At 34.3% G+C, this 26645-nt stretch overlaps 2 protein-coding genes across 2 annotated transcripts; both read right to left on the reverse strand.

Moving 5' to 3' along the window:
- Window positions 1-3886: 3886 nt before the first annotated feature.
- LOC138326141 (cell death abnormality protein 1-like) lies at window positions 3887-14283 on the reverse strand. The gene is made up of 12 exons (XM_069272271.1): window positions 14244-14283; window positions 13720-13758; window positions 12063-12152; window positions 11846-11938; window positions 11399-11491; window positions 11186-11278; window positions 9627-9719; window positions 8156-8245; window positions 7737-7832; window positions 6170-6271; window positions 5447-5473; window positions 3887-3992 (listed from the first exon to the last, which is right to left on the reverse strand). Exons 1-10 carry the CDS (start codon window positions 14281-14283, stop codon window positions 6249-6251), a joined length of 750 nt encoding a protein of 249 aa, XP_069128372.1. The 3' UTR covers window positions 3887-3992; window positions 5447-5473; window positions 6170-6248.
- A 177-nt stretch (window positions 14284-14460) lies between these two features.
- Window positions 14461-26292, reverse strand: LOC138326142 (uncharacterized). The gene is made up of 6 exons (XM_069272272.1): window positions 26195-26292; window positions 24489-24775; window positions 22976-23297; window positions 18337-18435; window positions 17989-18084; window positions 14461-14489 (listed from the first exon to the last, which is right to left on the reverse strand). Exons 1-6 carry the CDS (start codon window positions 26271-26273, stop codon window positions 14461-14463), a joined length of 912 nt encoding a protein of 303 aa, XP_069128373.1. The 5' UTR covers window positions 26274-26292.
- Window positions 26293-26645: the final 353 nt, after the last annotated feature.

A 26645-nucleotide genomic window follows, 5' to 3' on the forward strand; every position in this document is an offset into this window, starting at 1 on the left:
GGAAAGTCCTACAATTTTTAAACAACTTATAAAATATGTTTTGCAACCATTATTATAATGATATTCTTTATTTGTTTTCATACTAAATCTGACTTTTTGACTATCAGATTATTTCCCTCATACTTCTATAAAGAAAAAAAATCCGACAATGACACGAAAACCTGACACTATTCATATGGCTTCCTCAACAACCTGTAGAATATGTTTTACAATATTGTGAGACAAGTAAATATAGAGACCTATTATACTATGTCTTTTCACTTGTGCACGAAATCGGTGTAATAAAGACACTCGGTTTTTGTTTTGGTTGGTATTAACTATTTATTTCAGAATAACTATATTGCTCTGATAAAAAAATAAAAACTATTATGGTTGCTAATATATAACATTGTGTATGGCGAATGCACCGTTTGCAACGCATGTTACTGTTGCTATTGTTTATATACACTGCCGATAAATAGGGATAGGGGTGTGATGTTACATCTCTCTATAATACTGATTCAAAACTGTAAAAAAGTAGGTTTTATTTGTTCATTTCTATATCAGTCAAGATGACTTTGATTTGGAAGATGAATAAGGTGTTGCAATAATTTGTTGCTTTTGATGACAGTTGTCATTGCGCTTCGTATTTCGAACTATTAGCGGGTTTAGTTGTTTTTGAATTGATGCCATCCTTTGAGTGAGTCGCTGTCTTTTCTACAATAAAACATTAGTAACGCCAGGTAAGAAGCCAAGTTGAATTACTTCTAATATTAAATATGGGACAAAAAAGTAATTCTAACCGTGTAATATAAATAACCTGCCTCTGTATCAGGAGACGCAGATAAAACAATCACGGTCACATGATATAGAAATAACAATAGAAAACATTTCAGAACTTTGTCCAAACATCCCTGTCATTTCAACAGTTTCAAAACTCGTGTTTTTGAACATTATGACTAAACATCGCTGGATTCCACATTCGGTCCTTGTTCGCAAAACAGTTGAATGCAATAAACTTTATAAGTATATTAGTTTTCGTTGCCTTCTTATATTTTCTTTTGTTTATCATATAAATATGTGTTGTAACCGTATTTGTTTTAGGTGTGTCTAGTCTACATAAATGGCATATTGCAGAATCTGGAAAGCAGATATGAAAACCCAAACAAGAGTATGTTGATCTTATTTTGTTTTATTTATTTAGTCATCAAATAACAAAATAAGGAAAATGCAATATACAATGTAGCTAATTAGCAAATATAGAAATATATACACTGTCTATGGATACTATCTATACGTGAGTGATTATACGGAGTGCAGAGTCAAACCGAAAATACATTTCTGGAAATCGCCTTATGGGCAAAATATTTCATATAGAGGTGAATGTTTCGGAGCCTGCTGATAGGGTATCCAGGGTATTTCAGTTTCAATTGTTTAATGAGTGGTTTGGGCAATACATGTAGATGTGAAAATGAGTAAAAAAAACATAAAAAATATTTTAAGTCTGTTTCTGATAAGGGGAATAACAAAGATTGCAAATTTATGAAAATTCTGGTAAATGTTAAGTCCGGAATTCCATACAGGATGGGACTCTGAAAGTTTAACAAAATGGTACTTCTTTAACAATTTATTCAAAGTAGTGTGAGATGAACTTCTTCAAAACTAGTAATGAATGACCGGACTTGAACATTTTATTTGACATAGACAGTGGCAAACGTTAACATTATCGACCATGGGAAATCGTTTGGTTCTGCGGTCTCTTGGTAACCTCATTGATCATGCATCAAATGTACAGCCATTTTATACTAACAGAATGTATACAAATCATCATAAACTATAATCTCATTTTAAATTATAACTTATAATATCTTGTTTGCATTGTTATCAAAATGTCCATTCTTGGTCCGGTTTTCCGTTCATGTTTATTTACCCTTACAACAATAGGATTTGTTGCCTTTTTTGGAATTCGTAAAGCTTACACAAATTTATTGCATTTTCTTTTGGAATCCAAATGTCATTCGTGTGGTGTAACGGCCATCTCGTATATATGTGGAGGATCGACCTGGCGCTGGTCAATGGACGTATAACCGGTGTCTTGGTCAGATTGGTCTGAAAAGTAACGTACCGGATATAAGTAAGAGATACATATAACGATAACCAACGGCCTAAACATAACTGTCTTTTATAAAAAGCTTGCTAGATAGCTTATATTTTAATGAATGGTAATATGGTGAAGTTGATAATGCATTAATCTATCTTTTTTTATGAAATCCATAGTCTATATGTTATTAGCTGTCAGGTATTTACAGACAACCAGTTCATAATTGTATATTACATTATTTACTCAGTTTAAGGGTCAATACGTAAATTTTGTTAAAGTAAGACTAAGAAAAACGTTTATCACCAATGATGTTATATGAAGATCAGTGAGTACAAATGAAGCTAAACTACCATGTGACTATATATCGTAGTACTTTTATTACACAAGTGGTATCGAGCAACCTCAAACTAATATATTCAATGTAGACACTAACTAATTATTACATCATAATACCGGATAGTGTTAATGTTATTATGAATAATTATATATACATATATAAAAAGAAAACACAACAAACTGAAATATATACTGACGTTCGAATGCCTGTATTGATCGGAAGGTACGAGTACCTCTTCCAAGTGCGAAAGTGAGTGTGTAATCCACAAAATGAAACAGCTGTGCCAGTGATTGGTTGACGTGTTCATGTCAACATTTAGTGACGTCATGATGATCACGTTTTGGATGTAAATCATATCACGTTTATAGCAAAACTTGTTTAACGCAGACAACAGGAACCCGATTAATATCTCGAAAGATAGGGTATACGAGTCATCAGATATCAATGATCGTAAAAACTATGAAGAATCATACATGTCAATAGAATGGATTTTTTTAAAAAGAATTATACGTTTTAAGAATTGAAATTAAAATTTCGATCAGTGCTTTCAATTTAAATAGCAGAGTAGAAATGATAGTTTTTGTATTTTTTGCCTGCTCGTAATTAGTTTGTAATGTCTATTCAGAAAACAGTGACACAGTTAAACATTGGTTCTATTTTAGTATAAAAATTTAAATGAATTTGCTGAAAACTTTCTTTCGCAATCATATGATGAAATTGAAATTGAGAACTGCATTTGGATCTTGACATGACCTGCTTACGAAAATCACATCCTTTGCGTTACATGATCTGGGTGACAATACCAATGATTGAAACAATGTGAGAATGTCATCATCTTAATCAGATCATGTCAGATCGACATGCAGCGCTAAACATTAAGCTCACGCTATCATGTGGTTACAAGTGAAACTGTTTCTTGTTTTTGTCAAAGCGTTTACCTTACCCTTATCAGTTGAATCCTTTTGTTTTTCTTTTTTTCTGTAAATCGGAAAAAATCATTAATGAAGAAATTTAATAATAAACAAACTCAACCATTGTGCTTTAACATAATGTCAACCTTTTTTTAAATTTGATATTCACGACGCTTTTGTAAAGGTTGCAGAATTAATACAAAATGTATTTTGATTTTGGGAACTGAAAAGTACCGCTTATTTAAGCATAAGTATTATCACAACTCTAACAATATCTGCAAGTAAAATACACGTTTCCTCAAAAAATAATGCTGATAACAAAATAACATTTTTATGTTGACAACAAAATGTAACACAGTCGAAATTATACATGGATAATTGATGGCTTCTCTTTCTTCCTAAATATCATGTTTAAGGATTGAATACGATCATAATTTGGTCCATCGATGTAAAAACCAAAAACCGAACGACTGGTTTATGACATGGTAGTGCACTGATGCTAATGTTCAGAGGGTCTCGGGTTCGAATTAGGGCCTGGTCGATGTTGTAAATACTTACAATCGCAGATATATTACTACGACGATTATCCCAACAATGATCATCGCAACAATCAAAAGTCCACAAACAACAGCCAACACAGTTATTGTGGTGTCTTTAGCGTCGCCTGTAAAACACACGATCGAGAAAACGGTAAATGCTTACATACGAAAAACAATTTAATGCTACGCAAACCCAAACTTCACATTTCTGTTTACATTTAAACTTGCTTTAGAACGAAAGAGAGAAAGAAAAGTTTAAATGTTATTCTGTTAAAACAAAAACAAGGAACAACTTGGGATTTTATTGGAAACATATTTAACATCGACGTGGGATCTAAACGATGGGTTCCTTCGAATTTGCGCTCCATTTCATCAACCATGAATTTATTTCATTTCATTGTGAATGTTAATGTAATGTAAACTTGTGAACAGGAAATTCATAAATCATGTGCAGAACAATACTGCTTATATATCTTATAAATAATTTATACTGAGTATTAAGCGAACTGAAACTTATACAACTCCAAACATACGAGTGATATAAACGGGGAGTGGGAAAACGCAAATACCTTTCATGTACATAAGATTCTTACATGATGTGTCTTCAGCGATAGGCGAATGTAGAAATAAAAACATGAAAGGAAGAATTTACAAGAAACACTTATTGGACTAAGAGAACATTTTGGGATCGACATATTGCTTTCTTGCATCAGTCCGAAACGCACATCTAATACATTAGGAAATACCAAGCTGTTAATGAAATTATTATGTGTCTATTTAGATTTTGATGCGAGCATCAGTCACTTCTACACAAAGGTAATGTAGAATTCTTAAAATATATATGGACACAACGAAAAGGGAAACACCAAAATTGTTTTATCCCACAACTAAGCATGTTTCACAATGGAAAAACCATGTGATAAATTCCATAGCAGTTGGTTATTGTTCATGTTTACACACTCCAGTGTGTAAACACCTACGGCGCCTCTGATTGGTCTATGCCAAGAGCTCTTGATTCCGATAAGCTTTCAACTTCAGGCTACTTTTCATAACACATTTTCTTTATAATAGCATTTTATTAACTGTATAACAAGTAGAAGTGTATTCAAAGTATTAAACAATAGAATAGTAGTTCACTAATGAGGCACTATATTTTATGGCGGAAAGATATCATTACACATTGTATGGTGATAAGTTTCCTTTAATGAAGACGAGAAAATGGTCACCACGGTATAAATATAGAGTTAAAGTTATGAGATAAATAAGCTCTCCAACGCGTGACTGTTGTTTATCATGTTTATCTAAACTCTCGATAGTTAATTTTCAAATTTTAAAAAGACACCCGCTAAAGCTCGTGTCTTTTAAAAATGGAAAATTAACTAACTCGAGTTTGATAAACATGATAAACAACAGTCACTTGTTAAGACACCTCTATTTCTCTTCTAAAAAATATTGGTTACAAGAATGGACCTTTGGGCAGAAGGAAGCAATCCCTTGGGAACAAAGGCACTCGGTCTTATACAACCTCATTGAATACAGAAAATGAAACATAATTACGCATAATAGAAAAGTTTTTTACCTGATGAGTGTTCAGCGATAGGTGCATCTAAAACGAAACAAATGAAGTTAATGAATGAACATATAAGTATGAGTTAATTTCATTCACTCTTGTTTATCAGGTCAATTGAAAGTATTGATGGATATAAAACATAGGTGCTTATTATTCTGCTTCTTATTTCGACGTAAACATATGATTTATGACTGTATTCATTATAAACGCATGTAAGCCGTGCCAAGTGTACAGGTCGTACTTGTTGCATACATCATGCTGCTGATGAATACGTTATAAACGTACGCACATAATCCCTATGCTACATGTTAAAACGATTTGTGTTGTATAGCTTAATGTATAACAGTGTTTTGCAATGGGGTATCATGGATATCATGAGAACAATGACACTCACAATATGTCTTTTATGATACCCCGTGTTAATGCCCTGACTGTTCCATCAATAGCATTGAGAAGGTCTGACGGCCGACTCCCATTTTGAATCTGATATAACCGTACAATTGTATATAAATGACAAGCTGGTTATATTGTATGTGATATTCTTTCTAGTTCTATCAAATCATGTATATGTATGCATGTTACTGAAATGGTATATGTAGTAATTATATGAATTAAAAGTAAAATATCAATGAACATACAATATATATTTGATGGGATCTGTAAAATAATTTAATAATCCGAAGACATCTTTTAATTCACTTAATATACAAAGAGATGATGAGGTATGCATACCCGTGGTGAGACAGTGTCCATCTTCTTTATTACAAATACCCTCCTTACAGGATTCCGGACAATCGGCTCCACACACTATTCAATACTTCCCAGGATAACATTCTACATAGAAACAGATTATGACATGATTAAGCTCATCCATACATAAAATTATTTGTTAGTAACCATATTTATCATTATGTAGCATATTACGACTAAATCATGACTAAACCATTTTATAGGAATCAATATCGAATGTATCCTATAAAATAAAGCCATAATTATGGAATGTATGTCAATACTGGTTGTCTGAAACGTGTGACTGCGGAATATGAAATTAATTAAAGTACCATTATGTTTTTATGATTGTTCTACAAACTAAACATCGATGATCCTTATGAATTTATCTTTACGTAATTTGGTTCAAAGATGATGTACAGTTTCGACAAAAATGCATATTATAAATATATGTAAATAGAACACGTAAATGTGTTGCCTGAAAATAGCCTATATGCCTGTACGTATCCGGATGATCACCAAGTAAATCTCCGCGACACCATGGGGAAATTTAGAACGTGTTAAGATTTATTCAATGTTTTGGAACGTTCATCCTTATAAAAATGGTTCTTCTTTCTAAAATCACAATCCTTCAGTAGAACTATATAATCGATTCCTACGAATTGAAACACGCACTTGTACGCAAAAACTACAAATTAAAGAGCGAAGTTTCTAAGTAGAGACTACCCCCAGTTGCTTCTTAATCGTGCGCATGTACTTGCTTAGCCCTTACCTGTGTAAAGAACATTCTATGGTCTCGTGCAAAACCGATTGTTCGATTGACTTTCCATGGTTAACTCCCTCAGTGTTTTCATTTGAACTATCTCTGATAATAGTTGAAAGGATTTGCAGATTTTAAGTAGGATTTTAGTAAATGTTTATAGAGACTCATTAATGAAAACGACAAAAATTAGATGACAATGAATTAGCGTCGTCTGTCAACATCTATTAGTTGGCAAACATATACCGGGGTCAAAGGTTATACAAAGCGGTACTGATGTGTGATTTTACCCACGTGTAGACTGTGCTACCAACAGAGCGCAAATAACGGAATCCATGGCATTTTACCGTCCTTACTACAATCCTAATTAACTATAGCATGTTTAATTAAGAAATATCGCCATAAGGGTATCAACCCCATCATTTGGCAAAATATGGTATTTTCTACGATTAAAAATATTAAAAACATAATGGGGCTTTAAATTTGATACGTCCCGAAATAACAAATAATTTAACAGAGTTCATATTAATAATTCACTCGTGTGTGATCTTCTATTTGTCTGGTAATATACCTAACTAGTGCCAAGTTTCTTTATTACACACAACAAAGTTCATATTTATACGCCATATATCTTCAACAGTTTAAACAAAATTGTAATTTGATTTAAAGATATACTGTACTAGCACATGTTCACTATAATAGACGTTTCAACCGAATTTTAAAATAACATGATAACATATTTATTTTCCGCTGACGTTACCTTACCATTGGAGTAAATATATGATATAATCATTATTGAATACAGCTTACCTAAACATTTTCCAGTTCGTTGATCGCACTCAAAATCTTTGCACGTGACAGCACACGCCGAGGAACACAATGTATCAAATTTTCCAGGAATGCATACTAGATTAAAACATGTATAATTGTGATAATTTCAAATTCAGATATTTGAAGGAATTCATCTATACATTAAGTCATCGTTGAATAATAGAAAAAAAGGTAAATTACAGATTATCGCATCTTTTTGATTAATTATTTCTTGCATAGACATATTTTTTAAACATGTTTAAATTGATCTTCAAATATATCGGAAAAGGTCCTGTCTTGAATATATCTTTTAAAACGTTAGAATTGATCATCAAATATACCGGAAGTAAGATGACATTGTAAATGTTGGAGAACATATTTGAGGCTTTAGACCTATATAGACATAACATGTAACTTACCTATGCACGCGCCTGTCTCCTTTTCACACATCTTACAATTTATAGGGCAATTCTGCCCACAAAGTATACCGTACCTTCCATCGATGCACTCTAAAAACACGAGAAATCGAATGTTAATATATGAGAAAAAAAACTAGCGACCAATTTCATCATCAGTGGAAACAACAAATAACTCCCCAGATGTCCTCTTACTGCTACATATGTATGCACTTTTTTATTCATTTCTTTTATTCTGGCCAAATAATGTCTATAGACATTTAACATTTTATAAAAGGGTTTGATTTTGACAGCTTCTGGTGTACAATCGTATTGGTATTTACCATTTTTCCTACCAAATACATGGAAATGTAAATTGGAACTACAAAAAACAATATGTGAGTGTGTTTTCAAAGTTTACATTTCACAAATCCACACGTGATAATAATTGGTGAGTTCAATTCTCAACAATTAATTTTTTTTTTTTTTTTTTTTTTTTTTTTGGTAAATAAATTAAATATAGCACGAGATTAACATTAAAACAAAATTTCTTCATTGATAATCATTGTGTTATGCTTTAATTCACATTGACGACATTTTAATCAATTTTAGTTATTGAGTTGTTTTTGATGTAAATGATGAGCGTTAAATGCTAACAAAACAATAATACTATATAATTACTTTGTATTGATAAAAGTCCGATAAAATATTTATTTCGATTTTGTAAAAATTGAAATTATTTGTTCGATGTTTGAAATACCTATTTTTTTCTTGTCATGTAAAACAGGAGCATGGTAAGAGCCTTTCCATGAATTGACAGTCTTTCTTTGTCATAAAGACTGTCAGATATCGTACGTGTTTAGCTACTGATACGAAGTTATTATGTGAAATCAGAGATATCATTGATTTGAATCAGGTATGCTATACACATGTTTATCATGATTGTACTGTGACTGCCAGAAATAATATGGAATCAAACATGAAAAATAGGGATAAATAATTAGTCTTCAAACACAAATTCAACTCGGCTCTTTATCACCAGTATTTTCACCAAACAAATCAAGTCTGGATATCATTCATGTTTCTGTATTGTTGTTTTACATAGCACAAGTTAATTTTCTAAAGAAATAGTAAAGTGACTTTCTATACAAAATATTACAATTCAAACATATCTACGTCGGCCATTTTGAAAACAAAATCCAACAGCTTTTATCTATCACTAAATGATTGTTCAATATTCATTCGGTAACCCTAATATTTGTATATAATACTATACAACAATCCTGCTCTGATATAGCCTGTATTAAGTCATAGTATCAACGTGTCAAATTGCATATTAGTATCACAGTCAAATTGCATACTAGTATCACAATCACAATATGCACGGTTTCTGTCGGTCCATACCTTCAACATTGCATCCAATAATGCAAACCAAACAGAACGCTTGTTCAGCTCTGACATACAGCAGTTACCTCTCATAACCATATTTGCTCACCGATACAGTCCCCCGTGACCTTTTCACACTTATCTTTACAACTGTCATCACAGTTCATACAACATGTAGGACCATACATTCCAGCAACACATTCTAATTTACGAAAAAAATATAGAATATAATTAAAAAACATGTAACTGAAATATACAAACTTATTAATTCCATAATGTGGCAATGTATATACATTTATTTTGTGGTAAAGGCAGAGGGCAATATCACAGCTGTTTAGTCTTATATGATATAGAGGTTACACAATGAGTGGTTGTTTAATATTGAATTTATTCCACACGAGTGAGTTATTTTTTAATAGTTACAAAAGACACGAGCTTTAGCTTTAACCTACGAGTGTGGAATAAATTCATATTCAACAACCTCGAGCAGTGTGACCTGTTTCTACCACAATCATATTCGTTTTTATTCGATAGAAATACGACAAGGATACGTTAACGTGCATTTACCGAAATATGAAAATAAGGTGTAGTAGTATTTTCATCAGCAAAAAGACACTAATTAGTACTCAAATGTTATCGTTTGATAAAGAATCCAACGATATCAAATTATTTTAATTGGGTATATATTTAGGTTAAATAATACTCATTTAAGGTCTTATTGAGTTCAAATCTTCATTGTTGCTTCCATAAAGTAAAATTCAATGTAGGACTTCATGTTTACATATAAAAGTATCCGCACGACATGGCACAGAATATCATCAAGCCATTACCATCAAGATCAAGTTAGTTTCATACACGTTAAATATACGAAACTCATCTGTGAAATTCTTATCCGTTATTAGCACGTAAGTTCAATTTAACATGTATTAAAATGTCATGTATTTTGACACAACGACCACGATGCAAATGCTTTCCAACAGCAGTTTTGGACGTCAAGTCACAACACATTATGACGTCATTGATGACGTTGATAATAATGACGTGACACTAAGAAAGAAGTACTTCGGTCAAAGTTCACCGTGTCAGTCAATAAGCATGTGTACAAAGTTTACATTATGGGTTTAGAAAAAGCATAACTTCAATACTAGGAAAAACACAACCATTTATTCCCTCACAATTGAACTTTCCGCTATCATTTTCATGCCTGTTTAATTGACAATTTAGAAAAAAAATATGATCGATAAAAAGCTAAGAAAACGTATGTGGATAATGTGTGTAATGGTGTCCAGATGGATATGTGATATGTCATTATTTGTTAAAGAAATCACAGATCATGTTTATGTAAATATATCCTTAACGCCAAAGAACGTCAATAATGTATTGGTGTTTGAACAAAACGTTACATCTCTTTATTTTTGGAGTTATCGGGAACCTCCTTACACGATGTAGAAAGTACAAAATATACCCTACAGCGTTATTCAAGTAAACATTCATTCAAAATGTTATCGTTCTCTTTAAGCCTATTGGAGAATAATACCAGCTCTGTTTTGAGTATGTCTGGACGCCGTTTGTCAGTACCAGTGCACACCGCCGAAGCGAAGAGGAGATTCGATACAAATAAGCAAGAACTAATATTTCCATGATGATAAAATATTACTCATTACTCACTCTGGCAGTTTCCTGTGATTTTGTTGCAGTTATCCTTACAATGTACAGAGCAGTTCAGTTCACATTGCGCTCCATAGTTTCCAGTGATACATTCTTGCAAGTAAAACAATATCAGAATTGTGAAAACAACAAATGCGCACTAATTGTTTTGAAATATCTATTCGTTATATCCTAAAATATTATATCACAAAAACATTAATATTATTAACCGACCAAGACAGTTTCCTGTAACCTGATCACAGTTCCCGTGACAGTTAGCAGGACAATCCAGTTCACATTTATAACCATGCCTCCCATGAATGCATTCTAGAATGTAAGGAAAACAGGTAAAAACTTTTCTCAAAGGAATGGTTATAGGTTTATTTGGTTCGTTATTATAAATGTTTGAAAGTCTAGATGGTCGATTCCTTGGATATTCTGATTATTTGCATAAGTATATATCAATTACACCAATGTTGCAATTATATTAATAAATTGTCGTAAAATTAAATTGTTCTGATTAAAATTTCATTTAGCGAGTTGAACAATCAAAACAACTTCATATCGAATATTTCTAAATTGTTCACATCGTATGTCAGACTGCGTCACCGCCGAAGCGCAGATTCGCTACGTATCACAAATACGTATTAATTGATATTTCCATGGTAAAACATTGCTCACCCTGACAGTTTCCTGTAACTTTGTCGCACTTATCCTTACAGTATACAGAGCAGTCCAGTTCACATTGCGCTCCATACTTTCCAATGATGCATTCTTACATGTAAACAAATATCAGAATTATAAAATCAACAAATTTGCATCTATTTGTCAAACATTTGTTGATAACAGTTTTTAATGTTGGATGACAAAAACAAAAACTAAATTCAGATAGACTTACCACGACAGTATGCAGTAATTTGATCACATTTTGTGCAGGTCTCAGAGCAATCCAAATCACACTTATAACCATGTTTTCCATCATTGCATTCTGAAATGTAAATACGAACAGAACTAAATAGTTCTCAAATGAATGGTAAGGCATTTTGGTATTCTAAATGTTTGAATGTGTAGGAAATTGATCCATTTTTATTTATTTTCTAAAATTCACATAAGTATTCCAATAAGATAGCTAGTCCGACTGTATTTACCCTACAGATTTTGTTCTTAATGGAATTTTGTAATGTATTTTTTTCCCTTTAAGCGAGATGAAAAAATCATTTTAACTTTATTTCGAGTATTTCAGAATTATTAACGTCGTATGACATACAGCGTAACCACCGAAATTCGATATTTATTAAAGGGGGCATGGATTAATACTAAGACCTGCATGGTAATAAAATCACTCAACTTGACAGCTTCATATGACTTTGTCGCACCTTTCCTTACAATTCACAGGGCAGTCCAATTCACATTGCATATATTTGTTGGTTATATTCTTAAATATTATATCCTAAAAAACATTCAAATTTAAAAAAAATCATTCAAACTTACCAAGGACAGTTTCCAGTGACCTGATCACAAATTCCCTTACAGTTCGCAGGGCAATCCAGTTCACATTTATTACCATGCTTCCTATCAATGCATTCTACAATGCAAATTCAAATAAAACAGCTACATATTCTTCAAAGGAATGGATAGAGGTGTATTTGTTTTATTTTTTTTTAAGTCTAGGTTGCCGTGCTATTGTATTTTCTAAATATTAAATTTACTGTATATCAATAGGACCACTAGTCCTACTTCAGTGTCCTAAAACTTGCGTAAAGAGTAAACTTTTATTTTAAAACATGTTTTTTTTATTTCAATAAGATAAAGAATACTTCATTTCGAGTATTACTGGGTTGTTGACGTCGTATGGCATACGGTTATAAACAAACAGGAATTAAAATTTCCATGGTAAAACATTTCTCACACCCTGGCAGTTTCCGGGTGTGTTTTGTCGCACGTGTCCTTACAATGTACAGGACAGTCCAGTTTCACATTGCGCTCCATACTTTCCAATGATACATTCTGGCATGTAAATACATATTAGAGTTATGAAAACAACAAATTTGCACTGAGTTTCTTCTTAGAATGGTAAGGCATTTTGGTATTCTAAATGTTTGAATGTGTAGGAAATTGATCCATTTTTATTTATTTTCTAAAAATTCACATAAGTATTCCAATAGATAGCTAGTCCGACTGTATTTACCCTACAGATTTTGTTCTTTAATGGACATTTGGTAATGTATTTTTTTCCCTTTAATGCGATGATGAAAACCACTCATCATTTTCAACTTTATTTCGGAGTATTTCAGAATTATTAACGTCGTAGGCTGACATACAGCGTAACCACCGAAATTCGCGATATTTATTACAAGGGGCATGGATTAATACTAAGACCTGCATGGTAATAAAAAATCACTCAAGCTTGACAGCTTCATATTGACTTTTGTCGCCACCTTTCCTTACAATTCACAGGGCAGTCCAATTCACATTGCATATATTTGGTTGGTTATATTCTTAAATATTATATCTAAAAAACATCTCAAATTAAAATAAAAAATCATTCAACTTACCAAGACAGTTTCCATCTAGTGACCTGATCACAAAATTCCCTTACAGTTCGCAGGGCAATCCATTTCACCATTGATTACCAGCTTCCTATCAATGGCATGTCTACAATGCAAATTCAAATAAAACAGCTTAATCTTTCTTAAGGAATTGCAAATAGGTGCATAAGTGGAGTTTTGATTTTTGTGTTTAAGTCCGAGGGTTCCGTGCATTTTGATATTGTCTAAATATGGAAAGTTACGGTAATATCCATAGGGACCACTAGTCCATTCTGCATGAGTCCTAAATCAAACTTGCGTCTAGAGTAAAACTTTTATTTTAAAAAACAGGTGTTTCTTTTTTTTCAATAAGATAAAGAATTACATCATTCACGGAGTATTACAGGTTGTTGGACGTCGTATGCAGACGGGTATAACAAACAGGATTTTATAATTTTCCATGTAAAAAGGCATTTCTCACCCTGTCAGTTTCCGGTGGTTTTTGGTGCCGCACGTGTCCGTTACAATGTACAGGGATCTGTCCAGTTCACATTGGCGCTCCAGTATCTTTCCAATGATACATTCTGGCATTTGTAAATTACATAAAAGAGTGTATTGGATAAACATCGCAAATTGTGCACTTGATTTTCTTCTTAGATATATCAATTGTAACAACAAAAACAGTAAATTAATTGATACTTCCGAATAACAGTTTGCATCGAGGGTAGCACATTTGTGTGCATGTCGCAGGGCAATCCAATGTCACGTTTAGTACCGGCGCTTTCCATCAGTGCATTCTGCAAAAGCAAACACAAACTTAAACGAGATATTTGGGATGGGTTAATGATCATTCTAGGATAACGTTTGGAAGTATTGGATGGTTATTTTGATAATGGTGAAAGGAATCTGTTCGATCTGGAGAATAATACATACCATTTTAGAGTGCCCTGGCGGATATGCCCAATTTATATTATAATATAGTGTTGAGTTGTCAAGACTGGCTCTAAGTTTCAACTCTAATAAGCTACCTCTCGACATTTCGTACAAACAACATTCTAATGTACAAACACAAACAATAAAAAAACAAAAAGGGATAAACACATTAATAACATTAATTCAACAGATGTTACAGAATGTTGTACAATCTTATTTCACACATGTACCCTGACAATGTCGCTGCTAGACTTGTATCCATTGTGGTAATAGACAGTGGGCATTGATTGCTCGTAGTGGTTGAAAAATACCAATTATGATATGTTTAGTACACAGTGTGTAACTTGTCGAAAGTATTGCAAGCATCAGAAACTACTGTTGGATAGACATGTCCGATATAACACAGTACTGTCTGGGTTGGATTAAGTAGTAGGCTAAAATGCTATTGTATGTCATGGTCTTCTAATAGCACAATATAATTTTATATGCCTTTCATACTTACTCACTTTATGTCTTTATCGAGAAGAGAGAAACACACACTCACATATATATACAGTCATGGCACTCCAAGTGTGTGTTGAAAAAATGGTATGATGTCTTTGGGGGAGATACATTAACGGCATCAAAATGATTGTGTTAACTTGAACAAGTTTGGGGGAAAAACAATATATGGTTTATAGACGCATCGGTAAACAGTCATTAAATAGTCATTTCCGTCACCAAAATGTTAATTTGCCGGCCGCAAGATATTTTTTTTTGTTTCTTTAGAAAAAAATCCTATGTTAGCCCAATGTACTTCTCGTTTAAAAAAAAGTAATAAAATTTTTGATGCAATACCCGCTATACTGTACACGAATATATAGTCCAAATTATAATATAATAAAACATTAATTTTGCTTCTACGCATTGGTGAAACCACTCTACTGTTCCGCCGTGGGTAACTTGTATATTTGGATTTTTTGGCCGCAAGTTGAACACAGAGTAAATATTTATCACGAAAAACGCTCCTCTAGACAACATGTTTCTGTGTAAAAGAAGCGTTTTCCACGAGCGTAAACAGCGTAAAAGACAGTTGTGTTACTTTAGCCCTGAGTGATTAATATACCCAAGTGAAATCGTGAAATTACGATGGCAAGAAGAAATTTCAAGGAAAATTTTATTGAACACTAATCCTATCTATTACTTTGATTATAAAAGAAGTTGATCTAGCATCAATGTCTTGACAAATATTAAGTTTTAGAACGGAATTCAAGTAATCCGATGGGGAAACATAGAACTATTGAAAAACAGACTAGGTTTAGTGGTATATTGGATATTGTGACACCACGGTAGTACCGGAGCCTCATTCATAAAATTGAAAACGAATTGGTAGAGGCAACTACAAAAATGTGTGGGAGTGAAAAATTCAGATTGAGGCTAGATCAGGCCCGGGCCCGATATCTCATATCTCCCTGGGATGATAAACTCTTATTGAAATAATATGAACTGATATCAAATATCGAATTCAAATTTGGGCTGATAAAACGTCATCCGGATTTCCGAACGCCAGACGAATAAGATGAACAACAGATACAAGTTTCAATTTCAAAAGAGCTCGTCTATACCATGGGTATATAAACGAGTTGAAAAATTTCAATTCAACTAACAAATAGTTCTTATTCATGATGATTATTGGTTGCATCAGTTTGGTCATCACTAGAAGAAATTTTATCCACAATGACGGAAAAAGAAGAATTGTGATTCGTGAGAATATCTATAACACAAAAGAAAACATTTGGCTATGAATAAAAATCAAACAAGATAGAGAATACCGGAACATATTTGGACAGTTTTGGCCCTTAATAGTTTATTTGTCATCGGATATTAATTCATGTCCGTTGTAAAGCTTTACCATTTTGAAACGAACTCACTTCGCCAGAATTGTGGATTGGATACATCGTTGAGCAAGGGATTTAGTTTGGCCTGTCACTAGGATCTTGTTTAACGTTTCTTTAAATTGTACATTTTATAATGCATTCCATTGTAAACCGCTGAAATTATGTATATGTTTATTTTTCCAAATGTGTGAATAAAACGGCAATGAATATAAGTCTCCTCGGCCCGGGGCTGATATGGTCGTCTCGGCTGATATAACAGTACGATAGCAATAGTTGTGCATATAATGTGCCTCTATTTAGTATTTAGATTAATACATGAGGTGATGGCTAACCGATTACCTATTAAATATTCAATAGGCATCTTGGTGTAGATGACTGGCATGATTAATGATAAATCGTACCCTAAAAAACAATGACGTTCAAGATGTACAAGGTATATACTGCATGGAGACTCAAGAGAGAGCATCAGGGCATATCTCCCTTTATATGTTACGGAGTATATAGGCTAGAAACCAAATAATCTTCACCATGTCCAGGTCTAATTTAAGATTTACCTCCACTTTATATATTGTGACGTCAACAACCTATGACGTCATCATGTGTTGTTGTTGTTATTGTTACCATGTAACTACGGTTGAGCATCTGTAGATAAAAGTGAAAAGTGCTAATGCTTAACGAAGACATTTTTCGTCGTTTGTGCATTTATATATGTATATGTTAATTATTATTTTGTTTTGAGGTCCATATTGGTATAATACCGCCCGCGTAGTAATAAATAATGACTGACGGGTATCACAAGGGTGATATAACACCATATGAACCGAATCAAATGTCCTTAATTTTTAATAAGATTTGTCGTTTCTTTAACACATGTCAAAGACAATATCTAATGTGTATATTGATTACAAGAAAAAGCATTAGCCAAAGAACGCCACCCCGAAGGAATATAATGAAAAAAGTGGATAACCAGATTATATCTATTATATACATATATAAATATGCTCTGATTTTCAACTTTTTCCTTCATAGGTAATAACATGGTCATGTGACGTTCAATTTATAACATGTTAACTCGGGGTTTCCATTTTTTAAAAACATCGAGTAGATATACCTTAAGTTGCGAATTTCATTGTCGAAATGCTGTATTCTTCAGGGTAACGCTCATTGACCAATGCTTTTTCTTGTTACAGAAGTGGTGATTAATATACACATTAGAGATTGCATTTTTGTTGCATTAGATTATCTTATGTTAATTTTTATAGAAACTTGTGCACTTATGTGCATTTTTATGTGGAACTAGTTTAGCAAGCAGGAAAATTTCAGCTGATTGAAATACATGTACTGGTATAGATGGCTATATTTTAGACCTAACATAGAGACATTCAAATGCAATAACTCGTGAAAAATATCGATTTTGTCACCCTACTCGATGAAATTTAACTGTTATTCAACAAGAAAAGGAATATCCTTCATACATGATATTTACCATAACAGATTCCGTTGTCCTTCTCACACTTGCTATTTTTGCAATATAGAGGGCAACTCTTACTACAAAAGTCACCATAACTACCGATGAAACAGTCTGCAAAGAAATTGGGACCATATCCGTGACAAATCAATTGATTAAAAAGCATTAGTATTATTTACTTTTAGTAATTTTTATTTGAAGACAATATCATAACCTATTTGGAAGCAATACTGATTGAATTTCGAATAAAGCTCATTTGACGACCTCATTTTGCTAATTAAGTGGAAAAAAAAATAAAAAAAATATTGTAATGATGAAAAAACAATTAGAATTTACCAAAATTGTAACAATTTAAAAATATCTTACAGAAACATGCGCCTGTAGAGGCGTTACAGTTACCGCCAAAACAGCTACTGGGACACACACTGTCACAGCTACCGTTACCGTAAGTTCCAGCTGAACACCCTGTACAAAGTTAATTACATGGTAAAATGTTAGCACTTATGATTATTCGGTACTTATCTTATATTTAGAAACAAACCTTATACACAAATTTGACGTTTTTCAATATAAAACCAATTTCATGATGTAATTCTTACCATACATGTAAATATGCAGGTACGCTACCTAAAATCATCCTTCTAACCCAAAAGAACAAAAAATAGGATTTGAGAATTCCGTCTCCCTACCATAGCACATCTCGTACTCGACGAGAGGAACAAAAACAATAGGATGAGGCATTATAAAGTTATTGCAAGTATGCAGTTGAAACTATAAATATATATAATATCTACTGAGGAGGCACAGTTACAGACTGCACCGTAACAACACAAGGAAAACAGTCCATCACATGGCAGTACAGAGACAGGAAGTAAAAGTCAGTGAATGTAGACTGACCACATCAAAAGGCAACAACCATGGTGAATAGCCAATGAGGACAGCCAAAGAAACTGGAAAGGGCTCTAACCTTATGAGCCATCATCTTGTTTTTCGCCCGAGATCGATCACAAACTAATCATAGGCAATGTTGAACAAATACACCTGACATATCCATCTAGAGATGGACTGGGAGGAGATATCCTTAGTTAAATGGCAAGAATAGAAGAGATCGAGTACCTAACCCCCTCTAATTTATCAAAGGAAAAACCTAAGCGCTCGACAGTTACAAATCAACCAGTCTTTTAGAACGGAACTCCTCAGAATCAGTAGGAACTGTCAGGGAAAATCTTAATGGGATCGGGCGAAAAACAAGAATTTAATTATTTTTCAAAAGACAGGATCAGTGAGAAGGGTAATAACAGAGTTATCACTGGTATAACAGAGGCAAAAGAGTGAGTATACAAAGGGACGGATATTACTCCTCCAAAGGCCCGAAGCAAAATGGTTAAGAAAGACTGGCTTAAAAATAAAACCTATTCCAAAGGCTCATAAGGAGCCCTATTTAGTGACTCTTATACTAGTGCAAGGTTCCTATGTGGTGCTATCTATCGTACGTTAGGCCTGACGACGAGAATAAATCCCTTAATCAAGGCAGGCAAAGACGTGAAAGAACAACGAAAAGAGGTGCTGAAACAATGGATTGTCTCGTACCATAGTAATCATACGAAAGAAGAAACCTAATGGATGCCCCGAGTATGTCTGTAACAGTAGATTCATGCCAACACCAGATTTGATGGAGGGAAAAACATAGCCAGTGAACAACACCATTCACAGCCCAAGCCTTTTTGATCTGGCATCGAAGAAACAAAGTGTTGGGCGGCGTGATTTGTCAGCCAGTCCCACACCTGAGAATGTGTCCTCGGAGATCAAGGGAAGATAGCAGCCATTCCTGTCAGAACCAGCTAGCCGCTACCTGAGAAGAAAGTATCTGCCAGAGTGTAAAATGACCTGCCTGGAAGAAGAGTGACTAAATGAGTCAACTGCAATTTCTTGGCAGGAAAAGGAGATATAAACAAAGTAGGTCCATGGGTGGCGAGACTTGACAACGGAGATCCCCCGGTGAAACATTTCGGTCCCACCATCCAGCAAACTGCCTTAGATTAATAGTTTAAACGTAGCCCAGTCCTCTCATTTCCCTCCTGAACGATGGAACGGGACCCAGTATTCGAGGGGGAAAATCTCGAGAGAGGTCCAGTTTAATTCCGGCCCGCTGGTTTGATCCCATCCTGCCAGGATCATTGAGGTACCAAATGATAAACTAACAACTGGGACAACCGGACGTAGAACCAGCGCTTGAAGGCCATGATGGGAACCTCTCGGCGGAGTGTACTCTAAACGATGGTTAAATATAACTCGGAATGGGCCTCAAGGACCACAGTATCGAAAGAAAGTAGAAACATGTAGTGGTCCCTAAGGGATGGTGAAGACCAACATCGATGGAAGAAGGAAGTAACTTAGACCAGACATGTGGTAAAAAAGTATCAAAAATGAATCGGAGATAGTGAACATTGGAAAAAAACATCGGTTTTATTTAAAAACAATATAAATAACAATTTCATAAACAGATCATAAAAAAGTATTGTAATCTTTTTAATTTATTATCAAAAATGAATCAAGTGATGAGTAAATTGGAAATTTTTACGAAATAAATGGATGAGTATTTCTCTGTTTAAGTGATCGCTATCCTCTTTTGCATGGGGGATTTATCTCCCTGTCCACGAGCCGGAAGTCCTGCCTGTAGCAATAAATTTTGTTGGTAGAAAAACCTGTTTCGAACGTAGTCGAAGGGGACCTCTTCTAGACTAGGACGGAAGTGAATTGTTTCCGTGGATGAATTTCCGGTTCAGTAACAGGATCACGAAATAATAGCCCAATAACCAAAAAAAAGAGTGGTTTGAACGCTGATTGAGGCGAATATGGAGCTCGGAGGCAACCATCCTACCCTTCTAAGAGTACGAGACAACGTCGGTCGTAAAGGTCCCGCAATCTCTGTCCTGCTAAAGGGTGTCTGGCTTTAAACCGTTACGCGTCCTCGAAAACAGCATAGAGTAGTTTTAATGCCTGCAACAAGCAACCATTCAATTGCGTTTACAGAGTAATTGATATATTACTAAGTTAAAAGTTGAAATACAAAGATATACAATTATTGTAGAAAGAGATAAATAGCTGCTTTAGTATCAAATTTTAACAATAATCACATAAGTGGAAAAGAACAGATGCCATATAATCACAGCTATAAGAGGCAAGAGTATTTGCCATAAACCTGTTAAATCGATAATACCATGTTTATCAGAAAATTACAGCATAATTGGATGTTGACGAAAGTCACAGTTCTGAGCAATTAGGTGGCAATAGATCCTTTTACAACGATTTACTTAATGAAAACGCTAGACACCAAATACTTATTGGGGAGAAAAAATACACACTCGCCCTTCTGTACAAGTTAACGTTAAACGTCGGCTGTTGACCAGGGAATTGAATAATGACATCTGTATCAAGAACACCATAATTGCGCTGAATACATGTGTGCTCGCAGCGCGGATATTGCGTTTAAACATTTTGAAACAGCGAGTGTGTTTTCGTAAAAACCGCTTTAAACTGCTTTAAACTGAACCTGACAATTAGTTATAACAACAACTTAATGCCAACAAAGTATAAATGAGAAACTTATGCACGTATCACTGTAGGTGAGCCACCGAGAGTCAAAAAACTTTTATTTTTTTCAGCCAAATATGGTTCTCAGTGTCCAGCGTTTGTTCTGTTGAAAAAACAAACAGGCGGAATGGTATACAATCAGGGACAGAGAACGCTAACAGGGCAGCCAATGGTTCGGGCTATTACTAAACTAAACCAATCTCTGAAAACTGAACAATATTCCGTAAGTAGAGAAGACCCCAGGACGGGCTAAACTAGCCTGCTTGAGACTTGGGCTGGTCAAGCTTACCAAAGGACGGGATTGGACCACGGCTTTCTCAAAGTCGCAATCCGGATATATATGGGTCATTCCCATAACTAACGGGGTGCTGCTTAAACCTAAAATCATCCGCAGGCTTGACTGCCCAAGGATGGTTGTTCGCAATTTCCATTATACCCTTAGATAGAGGAAAAGGTGACTAGAAACCGGACTCCTGACCCAAAGACCCAGAGCCCCGAGGCGGATCTACTGTGTAAACCAAATGAGTACACGAGGGGGATGACCTAATAGGACCGGGATCCGGTAACTGGGACCGGAGGAAAAATGAAAAATCAGAATTGATGCCGGAAATTAGAAAGCTGATGCATCATTGATCACATTTGGAAGTGGACACATTCAGAAAGGAATTTTGCCATTGACTCCTGTCCACCTCCAATGTGCAACACACTAATGAGACCGGCGGCCTGGTAGTCCCTTAGCCGAATACATGATCAGACTTCCACTTTAGAAATTCCTGCCCACGAGACACCATTCCTGATCTCGTGAATAATCTATAGAGACAGGAAGCCCCGCAAAAGAACAGAACCAGTACTAACAGAAATAGGATTGCTCCTATTCCAGAAACCTTCTTCCTTCTCCTCCCGTTAGATGAGGACTAATAAGCCTCAGAAAATGAGTCCACAAGGGGATAATTCTTGATTCGGGCACTATTGTGAAGAAGCATTATGTGGGCCCCGTTCAGTGCAGAAATAGGAACATCCATGAGTCTCACTGTGACGTTGTTCCAATCGAGACATACCTTGCATAGCAATTATAAATCGGTAACGAAGCCTTCAACAACAATAATAACTAAAAACGTAGGACGTAAACAAGTCGAAATTGCGAGACGTCACGTAAATAGTGGTACTCTAGCAAACACGCGGAGTCGTCAAAAACGGAGAGGGAAGGCACAAAAAATGAAAGACAGACAATCTGAAATAAATGCAACATATGTCATATGGGCATAAATAAAAAATAGCGAAACAAAATGACTCAAATTAATTACCATCAAAAGCTCACAAGCACCATAAAGGAAAGAGGTAGTGGACCGTGTACTGATACATGTATACAAGTAATAGAACGAAAAACATAACTGACAATGCGTTATCTTACCCCACACCTGTACCTCGCACAATTCCAGAACAGCGTAATTGTCGTACCAGTCATACCGTGTTAGGGTGTTTCTAGAGTTGTACACAGTCACATACCGACCTATGTACGGACACTGATGAGTCACTATCAGCTGTACATCTGCTTCTGTACTACTCATGTCCTTATAACAGAGGACGCCATCTAGTGGTGTAGAGCTGGTGTTGGATACGTAAAGTTGATATCCAGCAAATCTCCTCTGAGAGTTACCTGAAACGGATATGCACAATCTACCTGTTATTAGGGCATACAAAACAACATCTATTATCATACCTATTACATTACACTAAAATATATATGTTTTTTTTTCAATATCAATCAATAATTCATTTTCATGTTTGAAACTGATTTTCGTTAGTTAAAAGATGGGTAATATTTTTTCCATAGTCTGAGAGAGTTAAACGTCGAGTATTGTGACGCGCGCGGTCATCGGCCAAACTTAACTACTTTCCAAGGTATCAACGCGCCACAACTGAATTTGTGTTCATATCAAAAACATGTTAAAGCACGACGATTTATGCCTAGTCAGTATCTCGCTAAGCTATTTGAATTAAATCATAAGCATCATACTCAATATATATTGGGTTTTAGAGCGTCATAGAAAAACAAACGGAAGGATAAATTTTTTCCTAGTCGCTTTGCGTCCTAATACGATTTTGAATACTCAAATATAAAATTATTAAAGGCAATAAAAGCCACAAAAAACAATTCCACTGAAATAATAAAAGAAGTGAAAAGGAACAGACATAGATTATATTTGTGTGTAGCGATACAGAGCTATTGACATTTTATTCTCATTACGACAGACGGAATCAAATTGTGAATTTGAAATAATCTAAGACCAGATTCACCATTTATTTGTTCAGACTTACATGTACATTTAATACGGAATTATCATACGGTATCTATATTTTATATTTTTTAAATTTTTTCTTTGCTTTAATTTACTTTCTGAATCTTACTTATCTTAATCAGCAATATTGATATTCAACAGACAGTAAATAATGTTGGCAATCGGTGATATACTGAAGAGGATCGTGCTCATTAATAAACATTTCTCCCGCTATTCACTGATTTGTCACCTTTTTAAGCCGCGACATTTTTCCTTGTCCACTCCTACTGGACAGATTGCGCTCGCTAACCTTTGGATTTCGAAGAAAAGTATGTGACTTCATGATTTCATGCTATGTAACCATGACGTAAATTTATCAGATAATCCGTCTGATATCAGCATTCATGAATTACCCCTTGGGTTGTGATTTCGTTGTCACCCCCTTCTGGATAAGACACTATTCTATTGATTATATATATATACTTTGATTTTGTGATTTTCCGTGCAATATAGTTTGCATTTGTCACTAGCAAGAAAAATTGAAATATTTTACTCGCTGTGACGGACAGAGACTCGTCTCGCAAAAATAAAAACAGTCTAAAACAGAAGAGTTTCGTAAAATATCTTATAAAATGAAAACGCTCATTTAAGATCACATACGTATATGTGTTTTTGTGATACTGAACTATACTGGCCGCAAGCATGATTAATATGCTCATTACCTCGATAGTATATTCTTATAGCATTTATGGTGGTCAGTGTTCCGAGATCCACTCTCCACCAAGCTGTTTTATATTGACCGGCCTTCGTATGTGAACAGCAACCAGATGTAAGGATTGTTTGTACGCAGCTATCCACAGCCGCCGATGCCAGCCAACGGATGTAGTCGTGATTGGTGCTCTGTTCAGCAGTTCCCGAAATGGCAATGTTACCTGGTCAAATAGAAAACAAACATTGCATCATGGAATTATAAAATTGTTATTGAATTAAAATATACTATGATAATTTATAGATATGTGTGTCATACATAGAACACTAGTATTTCTTAAAAGCGTGGTGGAGTCTTCATACAATTCACTTTATTCTATATACATGATGTTTATTATAATTATTATTATTATTTTATTTCTTTTTTTCCCAATAATGTTACATAGTTTACATCAATAGACACTAACACATACATACAAACACTTGCATATTCATTCACCCACAACACTCATATCTCAAATACCTTATAATACCTTAATATTAAAAGCTTCATTGTCGGACATACATGTAGTTCAGATTCGGAAGCAGACACTTACTTTTGACTACCTATTATTTTGCTAATATCTAAAATTCAAGTTAATATACTGCTGACGTCCGCCTATTGTTTTGGATAAATAGAACATTAGTTTTACTCTATTGCTTTGCTCTAATACTAAACGATGTTATTTAGTCTACACCAGACCTGGCTTAACCAAGAGATATTTCAAACTTTAGGTTTAAAACAGTAAGACATTACTGAAAGTGGCAGAGTAAACATCGTTCATGTCCTGTTATTTACAAGCACGGTGACATTGCCTGTGGCTTACCTCGATACTCCACCCTGCGACCATGGCTCATGCAAACAAAAATAGTATTTCAACAACCAAACAAAGATATGAATTTAAAATATGTGATGTAATTAAGTATCATGTAACTTTATTAACCCAGAAGTCTTGTATAGCATAAGGTACCAGTATCATGTACCCGAATATAAACAAAAGACTTGTATAGCATCGTGTAACCTCTTAGTATGAAATATCACAAATATGTAAACACAAGACGTATAATGTGTATGATGTACACACAAGTCATGACCAATATACTTTACCACATACGCAATTTCGGGGTGGTAAATAAAGAGCTAAAGAGATTTCTGATATATTTCATTAGCAACGAGTCTCGTCACATTTAAAGTGACCACAAGTTTCATTTATCTAAAAATATATTATTTATTTCTTATCAAGTATGAGAACAAATAGTTTGATTTTATATATATTTCTGATGAAATAAGAAGTATGCCATCGCAGCCAACGAAATTCTTAAAATCCCACTTTTTATCTCTATAACTGTTTGAGAAGAATTTGTGTTATGGGTCATGCAATTCATAGCGTGAATTTAAAACTAATCCGTAGTCAGTGAATAATCCAATAACCAGTTATGTTGTATGTGCAAAATTCAATGTTCCTTTAGCCTGAATCGTCCTTTAACGAAACAACTATTAAACAATAGCTTGTGTCAAGTAATACTATAACCTAAGACCCTTCTATAGGCCATTATAAACAATGATCAAATAGTCCGTAACCCTGTCGTATATTAATACTTACTTTCAGTTACACTAGACCTCAATACAGCGAAAATGATAACAACGACACATCCGTTTGAACCAGTATGTCCTCTCGCCATTTTGTTCCTTTTCACACCAACAAGGAAGTATCGCGTATTTTAAATGTTCTATAAAAAGATGAATACGGTCGAATACGGGTGCATAATTGTTTTTATTCTCAGCGAGTCTTATCTACACGTTCCGCATAACCTAATCCATAATACAACATAATATATACACATAAGTCTGTTGTTAACATCGTGTTTACATTCAACGTGACATGTTAGTATTCTCAACTTACACCAACGTTTATATAAACCCTTACTATGCAATAAGATCATAGGGTCAGGATCATATCATGGTATAAAACAATGTTGCGTACAAAACAAATAAAAAGATATATTAGAGGGTAATATTTCTAACATTATGATAGACTGGTTCGTTGTTCTCAC

The sequence above is a fragment of the Argopecten irradians genome, chromosome 6, assembly GCF_041381155.1.
Source record: "Argopecten irradians isolate NY chromosome 6, Ai_NY, whole genome shotgun sequence".
Taxonomy (NCBI): domain Eukaryota; kingdom Metazoa; phylum Mollusca; class Bivalvia; order Pectinida; family Pectinidae; genus Argopecten; species Argopecten irradians.

What these genes read in the sequence shown, in the direction of transcription:
- LOC138326142 (XM_069272272.1), bottom strand. Translation starts at nt 26,273, where the DNA reads ATGGCGAGAGGACATACTGGTTCAAACGGATGTGTCGTTGTTATCATT. An exon ending in GTGCGAGGTACAGGTGTGGG is followed by an intron (nt 18,436 to 22,975) that starts GTAAGATAACGC and finishes AACTTTGTACAG; the next exon opens with GGTGTTCAGCTGGAACTTAC. An exon ending in CTCTACAGGCGCATGTTTCT is followed by an intron (nt 18,085 to 18,336) that starts GTAAGATATTTT and finishes ATTTCTTTGCAG; the next exon opens with ACTGTTTCATCGGTAGTTAT.
- LOC138326141 (XM_069272271.1), bottom strand. Translation starts at nt 14,283, where the DNA reads ATGCCAGAATGTATCATTGGAAAGATACTGGAGCGCCAAT. An exon ending in ACTAGATGGAAACTGTCTTG is followed by an intron (nt 12,153 to 13,719) that starts GTAAGTTGAATG and finishes TTTACATTTCAG; the next exon opens with AATGCAATGATGGAAAACAT. An exon ending in GGTTACAGGAAACTGTCTTG is followed by an intron (nt 11,279 to 11,398) that starts GTCGGTTAATAA and finishes TTTACTTGCAAG; the next exon opens with AATGTATCACTGGAAACTAT.